The 14,846-nt window shown below is 33.5% G+C and overlaps 1 protein-coding gene across 1 annotated transcript; it reads left to right on the top strand.

The window, feature by feature from the left end:
- Positions 1-491: 491 nt before the first annotated feature.
- Positions 492-6,455, top strand: LOC127699805 (uncharacterized). The gene is made up of 3 exons (XM_052203167.1): positions 492-1,363; positions 3,570-3,926; positions 6,352-6,455. The coding sequence occupies exons 1-2, from the start codon at positions 523-525 to the stop codon at positions 3,914-3,916; spliced, it is 1,188 nt and encodes a 395-aa protein (XP_052059127.1). The 5' UTR covers positions 492-522; the 3' UTR covers positions 3,917-3,926; positions 6,352-6,455.
- Positions 6,456-14,846: the final 8,391 nt, after the last annotated feature.

Below are 14,846 nucleotides of genomic sequence, written 5' to 3'. Positions count from 1 at the left end.
TATTATAATCTTGACATATGTTTATATTATTATGACTACATGTTCGTGTCTTTTTTAATTTATTAGTCCTGGTTTTTCCTGAAATATTTGCCGCTGGACCTTCAGTTAACAACACCAATTCAGTTTGTTTGATCAAACAACATACATGAAACTAGTTTGATTAATTGATAGAATTTATATATATCTTGTAAACCTAATATATAAAATCTTACACTGCCGAAACATTGTGGTTTCATAGCAAAGTGTATTGGTTATAAATACTTTTCCTTTACAGAGAATGTAAGAAGAATGATAACAAAAAACATTCCATGTTTTACCAGTTAAATACTTTTTTATGAGAAAACATGACCCTTACTCAAGACAGCGTTTCAAATTTAAACAACACATGCATTATATTATGAAATTAATGTGTTCTACAATTGATCAAATTTTTTTTCAATAACAAATATCACGTGATACTACTAAAAAGATTTTCATTCTTAAAACAACTCTGGAAGACGACAGTATCAGTACTGCCGCGAAATGGGTCGCACGTGGTTAGCTCTGTTTGTCGTTGCCACAACGTTTGCCTTGTCTTATGGAGACTATAGTAATGTAGACCAGTACAATACTTACAAGAAAAAGGAGACTTACTCCGACGGCAGTTACCCTCTGTATGGACAACAGAGCAACTACAATAACCAATATTACGGATCCCAAAGTCAGAGTTATGACAAAAAAGATTACGACTATAGTAATAACGATGATGATGACTACGGCAAAAAATACTATGGAAAAAAAGATTATGGTAAAAAAGATTATGACTATGACAAAAAAGATTATGGAAAAAAAGACTACGGCAAAAAAGACTACGGGTATGATAAAAAAGATCATGGACATGATAGCAATCACGGTGGTAATAGAGGAGGTCGCACTGACTCAAGACATTTTAACCTTGCTCGAGATTTAGTAATCTTGAAAACTGCAATGGATTTGTACGGATACGGAGACGGGTTTGGAAGACGAGACGGATATAGAGGTCGTGACGGATATTATGACAGTCACAGTGGTAGTTATAAAGGAAAGGAGGATTATGGCAAAAAAAAAGATGACAAATATTACGGCGGTAACAAATATTACGGCGATAAAAAGAACGATTATGAGTATTATGGAGACAAAAAGAAAGATTATAAATACAATGATGATAAAAAGAAAGATTACAAACATGGGAACAGTCATGCCGTAGGATCATCAGACGTTTTTGGATTGGATGGTCGTTTTGGTGGAATTGGAATTGGGCAACAGGGTGGACTTGGTGGCGGGTCTGCTGGTGGATTTGGAGGCGGGCCTATTGATGGAGGGCGTGGAGGAGGACATGGAGGAGGTAAATATTTCTTTAATGCGAAATAATTATAGTTCATAATGCAAAACATCGTCATGGACAAGGAATTTTGCAAAAAAAATCAATGTTAATATTTATATTGTTTTATATACAAAAATATTAAATATTTCGTTGATTTTGGGGATACTGTATGGACGGTTAATGACATTTGATTGCTATTTCAAAGCTAATAGAACGATGTAAACTAGATAGGACTAGGAAAATAAGATTTATTCAAAAACTATATTTGTATTATTTGTAAGCGTACCAGTAAATTTGATATAAAACATCGAATACACTATACACAGATGTTTTATGATTATTTTCGTAGATTACAAACAGCATGTACGGAATAAACCGTTTTAAAATGTGAATTAAAAATCTCAATCCAGAGATGTCAATACACGAAAGAGACAAAAGCATCAAAGCAGATGCGCGAAACTTAACAGACAAGACGAATACAACAGGGAATAATTAATTGTCTGTGTTGTTCAAATAAAGTCTAGTGGTCAATATTTCAGAACAAATAAATAATTAATAAAATTGACTCCAGAAAAATTACGATGCCAACTAAAAATAAGGGTAAGTTTGACCAGAACAGAGTTTTGCCTTTTACCATATTCGGACCCTAGTAAAAGCGAGTTGTTTATTGCAAAATTACACCCACCAAGCAATAACAAATAAAATACATGCATACAAGATACAACAAATAAACAGTTAACCTAATAAACAAATGTAAGATTAAATTTATTACATATGTATCAGGAACCTGTTTTACACGGATCTGTCGCCCTCAGTTCTAAAAACTTGTTAATAAAGACTCCAATATGATTTAAATATGTAGTGCTGTGACAATGTTTTACAAAACTTTTGGGCAATCCAAACTAACTCCCACTTAGATCAGAAGTCATAACGGTTGTCTCAGAACCGAGTAAATTCAAGCACTCTGGGAGAGTAATGTCCTGCTTTGGTTAGTATCAAAGGCTTATAGGCACCTTGGTTGGATATTCGTTGATAATGACGTTTTTTATGCTCCTTTTATTGGATATTCATTGATAAGGACGATTTTTACACCCCTTGGTTGAATATTCATTGATTAGGACGAGTTAACGCCATTGGAAATATTACGAAAAAAGTATCAGATTTTGAAAGGGAGAATTTCTAGTTTGATTTTACTTAGAACTCAATATTTGAATTACAATCCCTTTGATGCCAAGATTAATGACAAAGGTATGGCTACTAGACAATCGTAGACGGATAATGTCCGGGGGTTTGGAGGTTAAATGTCAACCATCAGTGGTGACAAAGTTATGACTACTAGACAATCCTAGTCGAATAATGTCCCAGGGATTGGAGGCTAAATGTCTACCATCAGTGGTGAGAAATTAAAGAAATATAATACATAATGATGGTTTGGTGTTTATCATCCAGTGCAATCAAGTGATTAATACATATCAGGACGATAACATGGTCATAAGTTATGAATGTGAATTGATTTGAACAAGACTTACACCTTGAACTGGATTTATGTACACAATATTCTGACAGCGAAAAGATCCGTCTTTGCTCTTACACCTAAATGCAGCGTAATTAGTAAAGAAACACTAATACCAATTTGCAGTCTTTGGTTTGGCAACCCGAACTAGTGACCTCCCGCTTGGCAACCCGAACTAGCGACCTCCAGCTTGACAACCCGAACTAGTGACCTCCCGCTCTTGACAACCCTAATCCTATTAATTTGTAACCGGAGAGCATGATTCTACTTGCAAAATCGCATGTCTCCACCGGGACTCGAACCCGGGACCTCTGTGTTACAAGGCAGCGCGTTAACCGACTGAGCTAAAGAAGTACTTCCTTAGCTCAACCGCTTACGGCTGACTTAGTATCTACTAAATTTCTAAGGGAAGCAATCCCGTCACAAATTTGTAGGAAAAGAAGTAAATGATCAATTTAGTTATTTACTTAATTGTAGGTAAAAAAAAAGTGGAGTATGAATATCATTATTTATTTATTTATTTGTAGGTAGAAAAGTTGAGGATGAATTCTATTATTTCTTTTTTTTTTGTAGGTAGAACAAAAGAGGATGGTTTTCATTATTTATTTACGTGAGGTAAAAAAAAAACGCGTAAAGGATGCATTTCATAATTGTTTTTTAATGTAGATGATAAAAATAATTTAAGGGTGAATTACATTATGTATTTATTTTTAGGTAAATGGTTCTGTAAATGTAAACCATATTGTGATAAAAATGAAATATTCGTCGATGTATGTCCACACTTCAAATGGTGGAAAGTTTGCTGTAAATGGTTGCCTCACCACAAGCCTCACAGTTCTCCATACAACGACTACAAACCAAAATATGATCACAAACATCACAGTTCTCCATACAACGACTACAAACCAAAATATGATCACAAACAACACAGTTCTCCATACAACGACTACAAACCAAAATATGATCACAAACATCACAGTACTCAATACAACGACTACAAACCAAAATATGGCTACAAACAAAATAGCGACTACAAGCCAAAGTACGACAACGCGTATTGATTAAGTTAAGGTAAGTATTAAGATCACGTTTTGGTTCAATACTTACAAAATTTATTATGCATGTGTTTAGCTTCCTGAAAATGAACTACATACTTAGGAATATGACGATTGTTTTCAAGTTTTTCCGTTGGTTGAAAAAGTCTGGTTTTGTCAGTTTTTGTGGACTTCACCTTTTTTTTTATTTGCCTTGGAGTTCGGTATTTTAGCTATACTTTTTCTAATAAGTATCTTATATTTGTTATATACCCGCTTTAAAAAAGTTGGGGTATACTGTTTTACCTCTGTCTGTCCGTCCGTCCGTCCGTCCATCTGTTAATCCGTCCGTCCGTTCGTCCGTGCGTCTATCCGTCCATCCGTTCCATGAATATTTTTGTCGCATCTTTCTCAGGAACTACATCATAAGAATTTCTGAAATATGGTTTCAGGGTTTATATAAGTCAGCTATACCGTGTGATGCGTTTTCAGATTCATCACTCAACAACTTCCTGTTTACCGAACACTGGCATATTTTTACACTATTAAAATTATCCAGTTGCGGCGGGGGTATCATCAGTGAGCAGTAGCTCGCAGTTTCACTTGTTTTAATTAAGTTTAAATATATCTTTTATGTGATCTATTTTTAGAAATTATTTTGATAAATTTATGTTTTTTACCAAGTGTAATTAGGGAGCTACCAACTGATTTTTAGGGGGGCTAGGATGAAAAATTTTGTCCTGCATTTTTTTTAGTTGTAATCTCTGTCCTGCCTTTTTATTTTTCACTCTATTAGGACCTGCCTTTTTTTATTAGTTTATCCTGACTTTGTTTACATAAATTGTCATCCTGCCTTTTTTTCCAAAGTTGCTCATTCTGCCTTCTTTTTTTTACACAAAACTCCTGTCTTGCCTTTTTTTCAAATTTCATCCTGGGAATCCTAGTCAATTAAGATTGGAGTCAAATGCACCTTAGCACAAGCTGGATTCAAAATAGCAACCTCAGTGTTGACAAACTAGCAACCTCAGTGTTGACATACTAGTGATCATTGTCGATAAACTACTTAAACTACTCGGACAACAAGGCACCCTTACTAAAGGGAACCACCGACGACGCTCCTGGATTGGAATAGCAAATATGGCGGACGACATTCCTGGCTTAGAACAGCACATATGGTTGCCTGTTCCTGGGTTAGAACAGCAAATATGGCGGACGACGTTCCTGTCTTAGAACAGCACATATGCTAACAACGTTCTTGGCTTGGAACTGCACATATGGCTAACGACGCTCCTGGCTTAGAACAGCACATATGGTTGACGGTTGCTGGCTTGGAACAGTACATACGGCAGACGACGTTCCTGTCTTAGAACAGCACATATGACTGACAACGTTCTTGGCTTGGAACTGCACATATTGCTAACGACGCTCCTGGCTTAGAACAGCACATATGGCTGACAGTTCCTGGCTTGGAACAGCACATATGGCTGACGACGTTCCTGGCTTGGAACAGCAAATATGGCTGCCGAGGTTCCTGGCTTGGAACAGAACAATTGCTTACGACGTTCCTGGCTTGGAACAGCACATATGGCTGACTGTTCCCGGTTTGGAACAGCACATACGGCTGACGAGGTTCCTGGCTTGGAACAGAACATATGACTGACGAGGTTCCTGGCTTGGAACAGAACTCATGGCTGACGAGGTTCCTGGCTTGGAACAGAACTCATGGCTGACGAGGTTCCTGGCTTGGAACAGAACTCATGGCTGACGAGGTTCCTGGCTTGGAACAGAACATATGGCTGACGAGATTCCTAGCTTGAACAGAACTCATGGCTGACGAGGTTCCTGGTTTTGAACAGAACTCATAGCTGACGGGGTTCCTGGCTTGGAACAGGACATATGGCTGACGAGATTCCTAGCTTGAACAAGACTCATGGCTGACGAGGTTCCTAGCTTGAACAGAACTCATGGCTGACGAGGTTCCTAGCTTGAACAGAACTCATGGCTGACGAGGTTCCTGGCTTGAACAGAACTCATGGCTGACGAGATTCCTGGTTTGAACAGAACTCATGGCTGACGAGGTTCCTGGCTTGGAACAGAACTCATGGCTGACGAGGTTCCTGGCTTGGAACAGAACTCATGGCTGACGAGGTTCCTGGCTTGGAACAGAACTCATGACTGACGAGGTTCCTGGCTTGAACAGAACTCATGGCTGACGAGGTTCCTGGCTTGGAACAGAACATATGGCTGACGAGGTTCCTGGCTTGGAACAGAACATATGGCGCGATTAAGGTAGTATGGGAGTATACAAAAAAAGTGATACAAAATGTAATTCTTTGCCATAATGTGGTTTTTTTAAGCTGTTTTCAAAACTTAAACATAAAATATAGGTCAACGAGCTTGTTTTCGTATTTCTAAGCATGTTTGATTATTGCCTATACATTTTCATTTTTTTTTTATAATAGGTATAAGCAGTGCACAGGACATACTTTGGAATCAGACAGAAGAATGGTTTAGGAGGATCAGATTTTTTTACAATTGATAAAAATAAAAGTCCTGAAAAAATCAATATATTCAGTGAATTATATCAACTTATATAACTTCTGCATATAGATAGAATGAAACTTTTGAAGGAGACAAATTTTAAACGACATCTTTAGGTTTACCACCAAAAAAACAATGTGTAGTGTTGAGATCAACTCAAAGTTTGTAACTATGAGACATAATTCTTCTATGATATTTTAGTAGCATCTTTATAAACGTTCATTAAAATTCTTAACCCAGTCATATTATTTATGTGCCTGTCTCAAGGTATGAGCCTGAGCTCGTCAGATAGAAATCGTCCTTATGCAAGTGCCCATATACATGTACATGTACAAGGCTTTGGTTGATTTTGGAACATTCAAATACGAAATAAAAGATAAGTTTGGGTCTGTTTTGTAAGGTTCTTAGGGCAAACCAAATTTTCAAACAGTTTCAGACTTTGCATAAAGATTTTTCAACCCGATATAGCTGAGCGGATATATTGATATCCATTTGCATAAGGTCTATTTCTATCTGACACAGCTCAGTCTATTATGCAGCGGTTATCGTGTGTAACTAGTATGTCATATCAAAATAAGAAGATGTGGTGGGATTGCCAATTAGACAACTCTCCTCCAAGGACCAAATAAGAAGATGTTGTATGATTGCCAATGAGACAAGTCTCCTCCATGGACCAAATAAGAAGATGTGGTACGATTGTCAATGAGACAAACTCTCCTTCAAGGACCAAATAAGAAGATGTGGTATGATTGCCAATGAGACAAACCCTCCTCCAAGGACCAAATAAGAAGATGTGGTGTGATTGCCAATGAGACAACTCTTCTCCAAGGACCTAATAAGAAGATGTGATATGATTGCCAATGAGACAACTATCCTCCAAGGATAAAATAAAAAGATGTGGTATGATTGCCAATTAGACAACTCTCCTCCAAGGATAAAAAAGAAGATGTGGTATGATTGCCAATGAGACAACTCTCATCCAAGGACCAAATATGTAGATGTTAGCAACAATAAGCAAAAGCCATACCGCATAGCAAGCTATAAAATGACCTGACATAACAAATGTAAAACAAATAAAACCTGAAAACTAACGATTTATATACAAAACAAAAAAGACTCTCATTGGATTACAGGCTCCTGACTTGGGACGGCCACACACAAAATGTGGCTTAAGTAAACATATTTGCCGTTGCGCCAAAGAGTCCCCTTACCTGGGACAGTAGTGTAACAGTACAATATAAGAACAAGTATAAACATCAGTTTAAAAAAGCATGACTCATAAGATCGCCACTAAGCACACACAAAAACAACCAAAAAAATATGACTTAAGAGACGTAGTACCGATCTGAGAGTATTCGCAGTTACTGAAAACTAGTTAAACATGTTCAAAGCTAATAATAACTAATAAACAAATTATGTAACCAAGACATAATTATCAATCAGTACACATCAAATGGATTTAGCATAAAGACGTCATAAACAGTCGGGGAAAACAGGATCATGTGCAATGCCAAAATATGAGAATGTAAGACCATTAATGTTCATAGCTGAATAATGCCGTATGGGTTTTTCTCATTGTTGAAGGTCGTACGGTTGCCTATAATTGCTTACATCCACTTCATTTTAACTTTGGTGAATAGTAGTCTCATTGGCAATCATACAACATACTTTATATATTACTATATAGTATATACCCTTTATGAGTCCCATATACAATGTTTAAATTTGTTAAATTAACGGAGAGTAATTATCCAGTCGTCCTGGTGTAGGGGTGTGAATCGTGGATCTATATGCTAAAGGTCTTGAGTTCGATTCCAAGCAAAGACACTGGATTTTTTTCTACATAAATTTTGATAGTAAGTCTTTTCCGTATAAATATTTCTAAGTTTTATTGTGGATTTGACATTCCCGCCAAAATGTTACAGAACAAAGGAAAGCATGCAGAACAAAGAAACGCAAGCTAGGGTGATCTGGTAGGGGTGATCCGGCTCAGATCGGATCACCCCTGGTAGAACAAAGGAGCCCGGATGTAAGTTTAATAAAAGGTTTACACGTATCGTATCTAAATTTTACGGGCCTCTTTAAATAATATCACTGTGAAAATTAGGATGTAGTTTCCCGTTTGTAATAAGATTTTACAGGTACAGACAAACTTCCAAACCAAATTTGTGTATCAATATAATAATTTAGTAAAGGTTTTAAGTAATTTGTGGTAAAGAATTCACCGACATCCTAAATTACCAGTTATAAATATATTACGTTCATTGGCATCTTAAACGTCACTTCACACACGGACATTGCGAACGAGTTTGGATACATACACACCGTAAGATGGGACTAAAAGGAACATCACCGCTCATAAAAGGAAATTTAACAAAAGGGAACTAAAAGTAGTCGCTTTTGTCGTAAATTTTTGTATAGAGTTTTCTGTGTAAAACTCAATATTAAAATCAGGGAAAGGTCAGTTAGATTAGTTTAAACATATTTTATTTGCTAAATTAAAGCAAAATGAATTAGACACAAGTAAATCATACTTATGAAGTCTTCTCCATAATACAATATAAATCTATACAATAATAGTATAATGAGCATGCATGTAAAGCAAACACATACTTATGAATCTTCTCCATAATACTATATAAATCTATACAATAATAGTATAATGAGCATGCATGTAAAGCAAACACATACTTATAAAGTCTTCTCCATAATACAATATAAATCTACACAATAATAGTATAATGAGCATGCATGTAAAGCAAACACATACTTATGAAGTCTTCTCCATAATACAATATAAATCTATACAATAATAATAATATAATTAGCATGCATGTAAAGCAAACACATACTTATGAAGTCTTCTCCATAATACAATATAAATCTATACAATAATAATATAATGAGCATGCATGTAAAGCAAACACATACTTATGAAGTCTTCTCCATAATACAATATAAATCTATACAATAATAGTATAATGAGCATGCATGTAAAGCAAACACATACTTATGAAGTCTTCTCCATAATACTATATAAATCTATACAATAATAGTATAATGAGCATGCATGTAAAGCAAACACATACTTATGAAGTCTTCTCCATAATACAATATAAATCTATACAATAATAATATAATGAGCATGCATGTAAATCAAACACATACTAATGAAGTCTTCTCCATAAAACAATATAAATCTATACAATAATAGTATAATGAGCATGCATGTAAAGCAAACACATTCTTATAAAGTCTTCTCCATAATACTATATAAATCTATACAATAATAGTATAATGTGCATGCATGTAAAGCAAACACATACTTATGAAGTCTTCTCCATAATACAATATAAATCTATACAATAATAGTATAATGAGCATGCATGTAAAGCAAACACATACTTATGAAGTCTTCTCCATAATACAATATAAATAAATACAATAATAGTATAATGAGCATGCATGTAAAGCAAACACATACTTATGAAGTCTTCTCCATAGTACAATATAAATCTATACAATAATAGTATAATGAGCATGCATGTAAAGCAAACACATACTTATGAAGTCTTCTCCATAATACAATATAAATAAATACAATAATAGTATAATGAGCATGCATGTAAAGCAAACACATACTTATGAAGTCTTCTCCATAATATAATAAAAATAAATACAATAATAGTATAATGAGCTTGCATGTAAAGCAAACACATACTTATGAAGTCTTCTCCATAATACAATATAAATCTATACAATAATAATATAATGAGCATGCATGTAAAGCAAACACATACTTATGAAGTCTTCTCCATAATACTATATAAATCTATACAATAATAGTATAATGAGCATGCATGTAAAGCAAACACATACTTATGAAGTCTTCTCCATAATACTATATAAATCTATACAATAATAGTATAATGAGCATGCATGTAAAGCAAACACATACTAATGAAGTCTTCTCCATAAAACAATATAAATCTATACAATAATAGTATAATGAGCATGCATGTAAAGCAAACACATTCTTATAAAGTCTTCTCCATAATACTATATAAATCTATACAATAATAGTATAATGTGCATGCATGTAAAGCAAACACATACTTATGAAGTCTTCTCCATAATATAATATAAATAAATACAATAATAGTATAATGAGCTTGCATGTAAAGCAAACACATACTTATGAAGTCTTCTCCATAATACAATATAAATCTATACAATAATAATATAATGAGCATGCATGTAAAGCAAACACATACTTATGAAGTCTTCTCCATAATACAATATAAATCTATACAATAATAATATAATGAGCATGCATGTAAAGCAAACACATACTTATGAAGTCTTCTCCATAATACTATATAAATCTATACAATAATAGTATAATGAGCATGTATGTAAAGCAAACAGATTATAGAATATATTAATACGAGCTATAGGTAAACAAAAAAGAAGAGAACAGAAAAAAAAGGAATATTGAAAAGTCATATAATTTTGTTGATGTGGGTGTTGATGGTGGTGTCGATGAAATCTGTTAGACCTTTGGATGAAATTTTGATCATGTTTGAAAATTCAGATATTTTGTTCATTCGAAAGTTCCAAGTTTCTGCAAATTAATATTTTAGTATCTAAAACAAAGTTTTGGGAAAGCCAATTAAGATTATTGGGTAAAGTTTCCCTACATGAAGCGTAATTTTGACAAACGAAAAAGTAATGATGAACATCCTCAATATCTGACCCACATTGACAAGAAGGGTCATTTATAATGTTAGCTCGAAAAAGGTCATAGTTTAAGAATTAAGCGGAACATCGCAATTGAGCTAAAATAATATTCAATTTCCTCGGACCGTACAAATAATACGTTTCAACTTTACTGAGGAGATTATCGTTTTTCAATTCTTTCTTAAATTTGGATATAAAGTCGACACTGCGAATTTTTGTATTACGTATTGTGGAGGGAATAAACGATTCAGTAGTAAGGGAAAGCCAATAACAACTAATAACAAAAATCATGTATCCAATTTAAAAAGTTTTTGATAAACGAAGCATTAAGTTTACTTTATCAAATGCATCATGCGACGAAAAAATGAACAGACTTAAAGCATGAAAATAAAACGAAAACTTCAAGGACTATATATATGTATATATTATAGACAAGTTTTCATTAAATATTCTTCACAGTTCGAAGTATAATGTATACATAGTTTAGTTGCACTTGTCCAGAGATAAATGACCATGTATAAAATTTTATAGACCATGTACAAATTTAGCCAGTGGGGTTTATGATGTAAGTAAACACTCAATTCAGATTACTGGATGACCATGTTGCGTAACACCATTACACATGTTACTTTTAAGTGTAGTGGGGAGGTTAAGAGTTTAAATAAGGGTAATTCAACGGTCACTTCAAAGATGCAAAAGTTTAGTACCGACGTTTATTACTTTATTTGATTAATGGGATCATTTTTCCGGGTACTATATAAACAAGTTTGTTCAGTTGGTGGACTATCTGTGTATTCGAACTGAACAGAACTTTGTGTTTTTATTTAAAGGGTAACCTAATAACTGAACAATTTCAGAAATCCTAGCGGTAGGATATAAGTCCTAAAAACCCGAATAGCAAACAGTTACTTGTCATCTACATACACCTTCAAGTTTCATCCAATCTCTCTCTATACCAAGTCAAGTAAAGTCTCACCCCAACCAACACCAAAACCAAATTTAAAAAAATTTAAAAAAAGTTCTAAAACACTTGATTACAGTTAAGATTTTACATTATGGATAAGGATTTGGCTATGCTAGAATACATTATGTTTGCTACAATCAAGGTTTTATGAGATTACTAGCTAAGTCAACATATTTAACACTAATTTAATTACTAGGTGATCAACTAAAATTAAATTCTTATGATTAAACGAACAGTAAATTCTTACACACGGGAACCTTAAAACACATGTTTTACTAAACATTTTATCGTAATCGCTTTAGAACCATTAAACACTTTAACAATCAATCAAGTTTTATAAAAAAATTTTACACTTGCATTTCTCTTTAAATTACAATAACTATTTATTAATTTATCTACATTTGTTCCTTATAGGACACTGTACCTTATCTCGATATTTTCTGATGTGGACGTTTTATTCCACATAATATCAAGTTTTTAAGTCTTTAAACAACCAACCTCTTCTTACAGATTTGATTTTTTTTTAATGTACTTTTATCTTTTGAAGGTTAACGTTTAAGGCATTATTTAAAGGCTCTCATATAAACAAGGGTATTTCTTCCTATCCTTTTACGTTAGATGAATTTGAACCGCTTGAACGTTAACTTCTAAGACATATTACATTTCTATACATTTACTCTAAGTTACTTTTTGTTTTTTCTATTAAGTAAACTATAAATATTTTACTTATCATCTCATATTTCTTTATTTTTATTTTACACCAATCATCATCATTTTAGTATCTTAGTTGCCATTTACAGTCTTCCAAATTAAATGATTTTTTTTTATCAACACTTTAAATAAAGATGTTTAGGCACTTAAATATAATAATTCATATTTCGTTTATCTCAATTTAGACATTTCTTTTTAAATTTACCTTTATCAATGACTCCATTTTCAATTTAACCTAATTCTTACATACATTGTTTTACTTACTTTAACTTACTTTCTATCTTTTTTCACCTAATCGCTATTTTATCTATTTTAACTTTACTTTAACTTTTTTTTTATCTAGTATATTTTTAACATTAACGTTAACTTACTTGCTATTTAATAATCAGCATTTTTTTTAACCATAGAACATATATACAATATATACACAAAGCGTGAAACAATAGTTAAATTTAAAATCCACTGTTTAGAATAAACGTCCAAAATTAAACTCCGTCAGGGGCCACCTTTCTCCTTTCTCCTTTCTCTGTAGTTCTTTCTTTGTTCTCCTTTCTCCATTCTTTATCCTTTCTCCATTCTCTTTTCTCCGTTCGCCGTTCTCCTTCAGAATATATTTTACACAATTCCTTTTCTTTTCCAACGTCAATAACACTAGTCCGCTAGATGTCATCTTCTTGGTTGTCTTTGTTTTTCTATCACTTCTAAGCTTCATCCACCGGAAATCTTTATTTCTTTTCCTCCACCACTTTTTATACTTGGTTTTGGTGTTGGTTGGGGTGAGACTTTACTCGACTTGGTATAGTGAGAGGTTGGATGAAACTTGTAAGTGTATGTAGATGACAAGTATTTGTTTGCTATTCGGGTTTTTAGGACTTATATCCTACCGCTAGGGTTTCTGAAATTGTCCAGTTTTTAGGTTACCCTTTAAATAAAAACACAAAGTTCTGTTCAGTTGGAATACACAGATAGCCCACCAACTGAACAAGCTTGTTTATATAGTACCCGGAGAAATTATCCCATTAATCAAATAAAATAATGAACGTCGGTACTAAACTTTTGCATCTTTGAAGTGACCGTTGAATTACCCTTATTTAAACTCTTAACCTCCCCACTACACTTAAAAGTAACATGTGTAATGGGGTTTACGCAACATGGTCATTCAGTAATCTGAATTGAGTGTTTACTTACATCATAAACCCCACTGGCTAAATTTGTACATGGTCTATGAAATTTTATACATGGTCATTTATCTCTGGACAAGTGCAACTAAACTATGTATGCATTATACTTCAAACTTTGAAGAATATTTCATGAAAACTTCCCTTTAATGTATACATAAATAGGGTTAATAGTGTAACAGCTTAATTTTATATTAATTCCTATATGAAATAGAGATCCTCAACACATATAACTACCTATATTTTCACTAGTATATTTAAAAAAATAGTATATTGAGTACACTTTAACGCTAAGTTTAAACTGGTTGTAAATTGATTAGCCCCTAATCAATTTATGTTTTAACAACACTTAATCTGTTACAAATTATTCAACCTATGCCAATATTTTTTCATACAATTTTATCCCTAAATTTCAAAATGTTGGCATAGGTTAAATGAACTCGATAAATATACCAGATACGATAGTAAACAGCCGGACAGCAGTCAACATCCTTACCATGGTAACAGCCGTTATTATGGATCACAGAGTTATGGGTATCATCATGGTCATGTAGGATATCATGAAAACACAAAACATAGCCACAGAGATAAATATTCAGACCCATATTTGACCCGCCATGACATGTCCAGGCTCATGGCGGTCGGTAAACGTCATAACGAGAAAACGTCGGTGTAAAGAAACGTAACGTAATAGGGGCACCTATTATTGAAAGTCTAATTATATTCTGCGGTAAAATAAAGTTTCATTTTTCTTGACTTGAGGAAATGTGAATTTTATATTAAGATATACAAGACAAGTAGATTGTTTACGTAAAATTAATAA

This window comes from Mytilus californianus, unplaced genomic scaffold, assembly GCF_021869535.1.
Source record: "Mytilus californianus isolate M0D057914Y unplaced genomic scaffold, xbMytCali1.0.p SCAF_41, whole genome shotgun sequence".
Lineage (NCBI taxonomy): Eukaryota > Metazoa > Mollusca > Bivalvia > Mytilida > Mytilidae > Mytilus > Mytilus californianus.
Note: the sequence above shows the minus strand (reverse complement) of the source record. Positions and strands in the feature narration are given on the sequence as shown.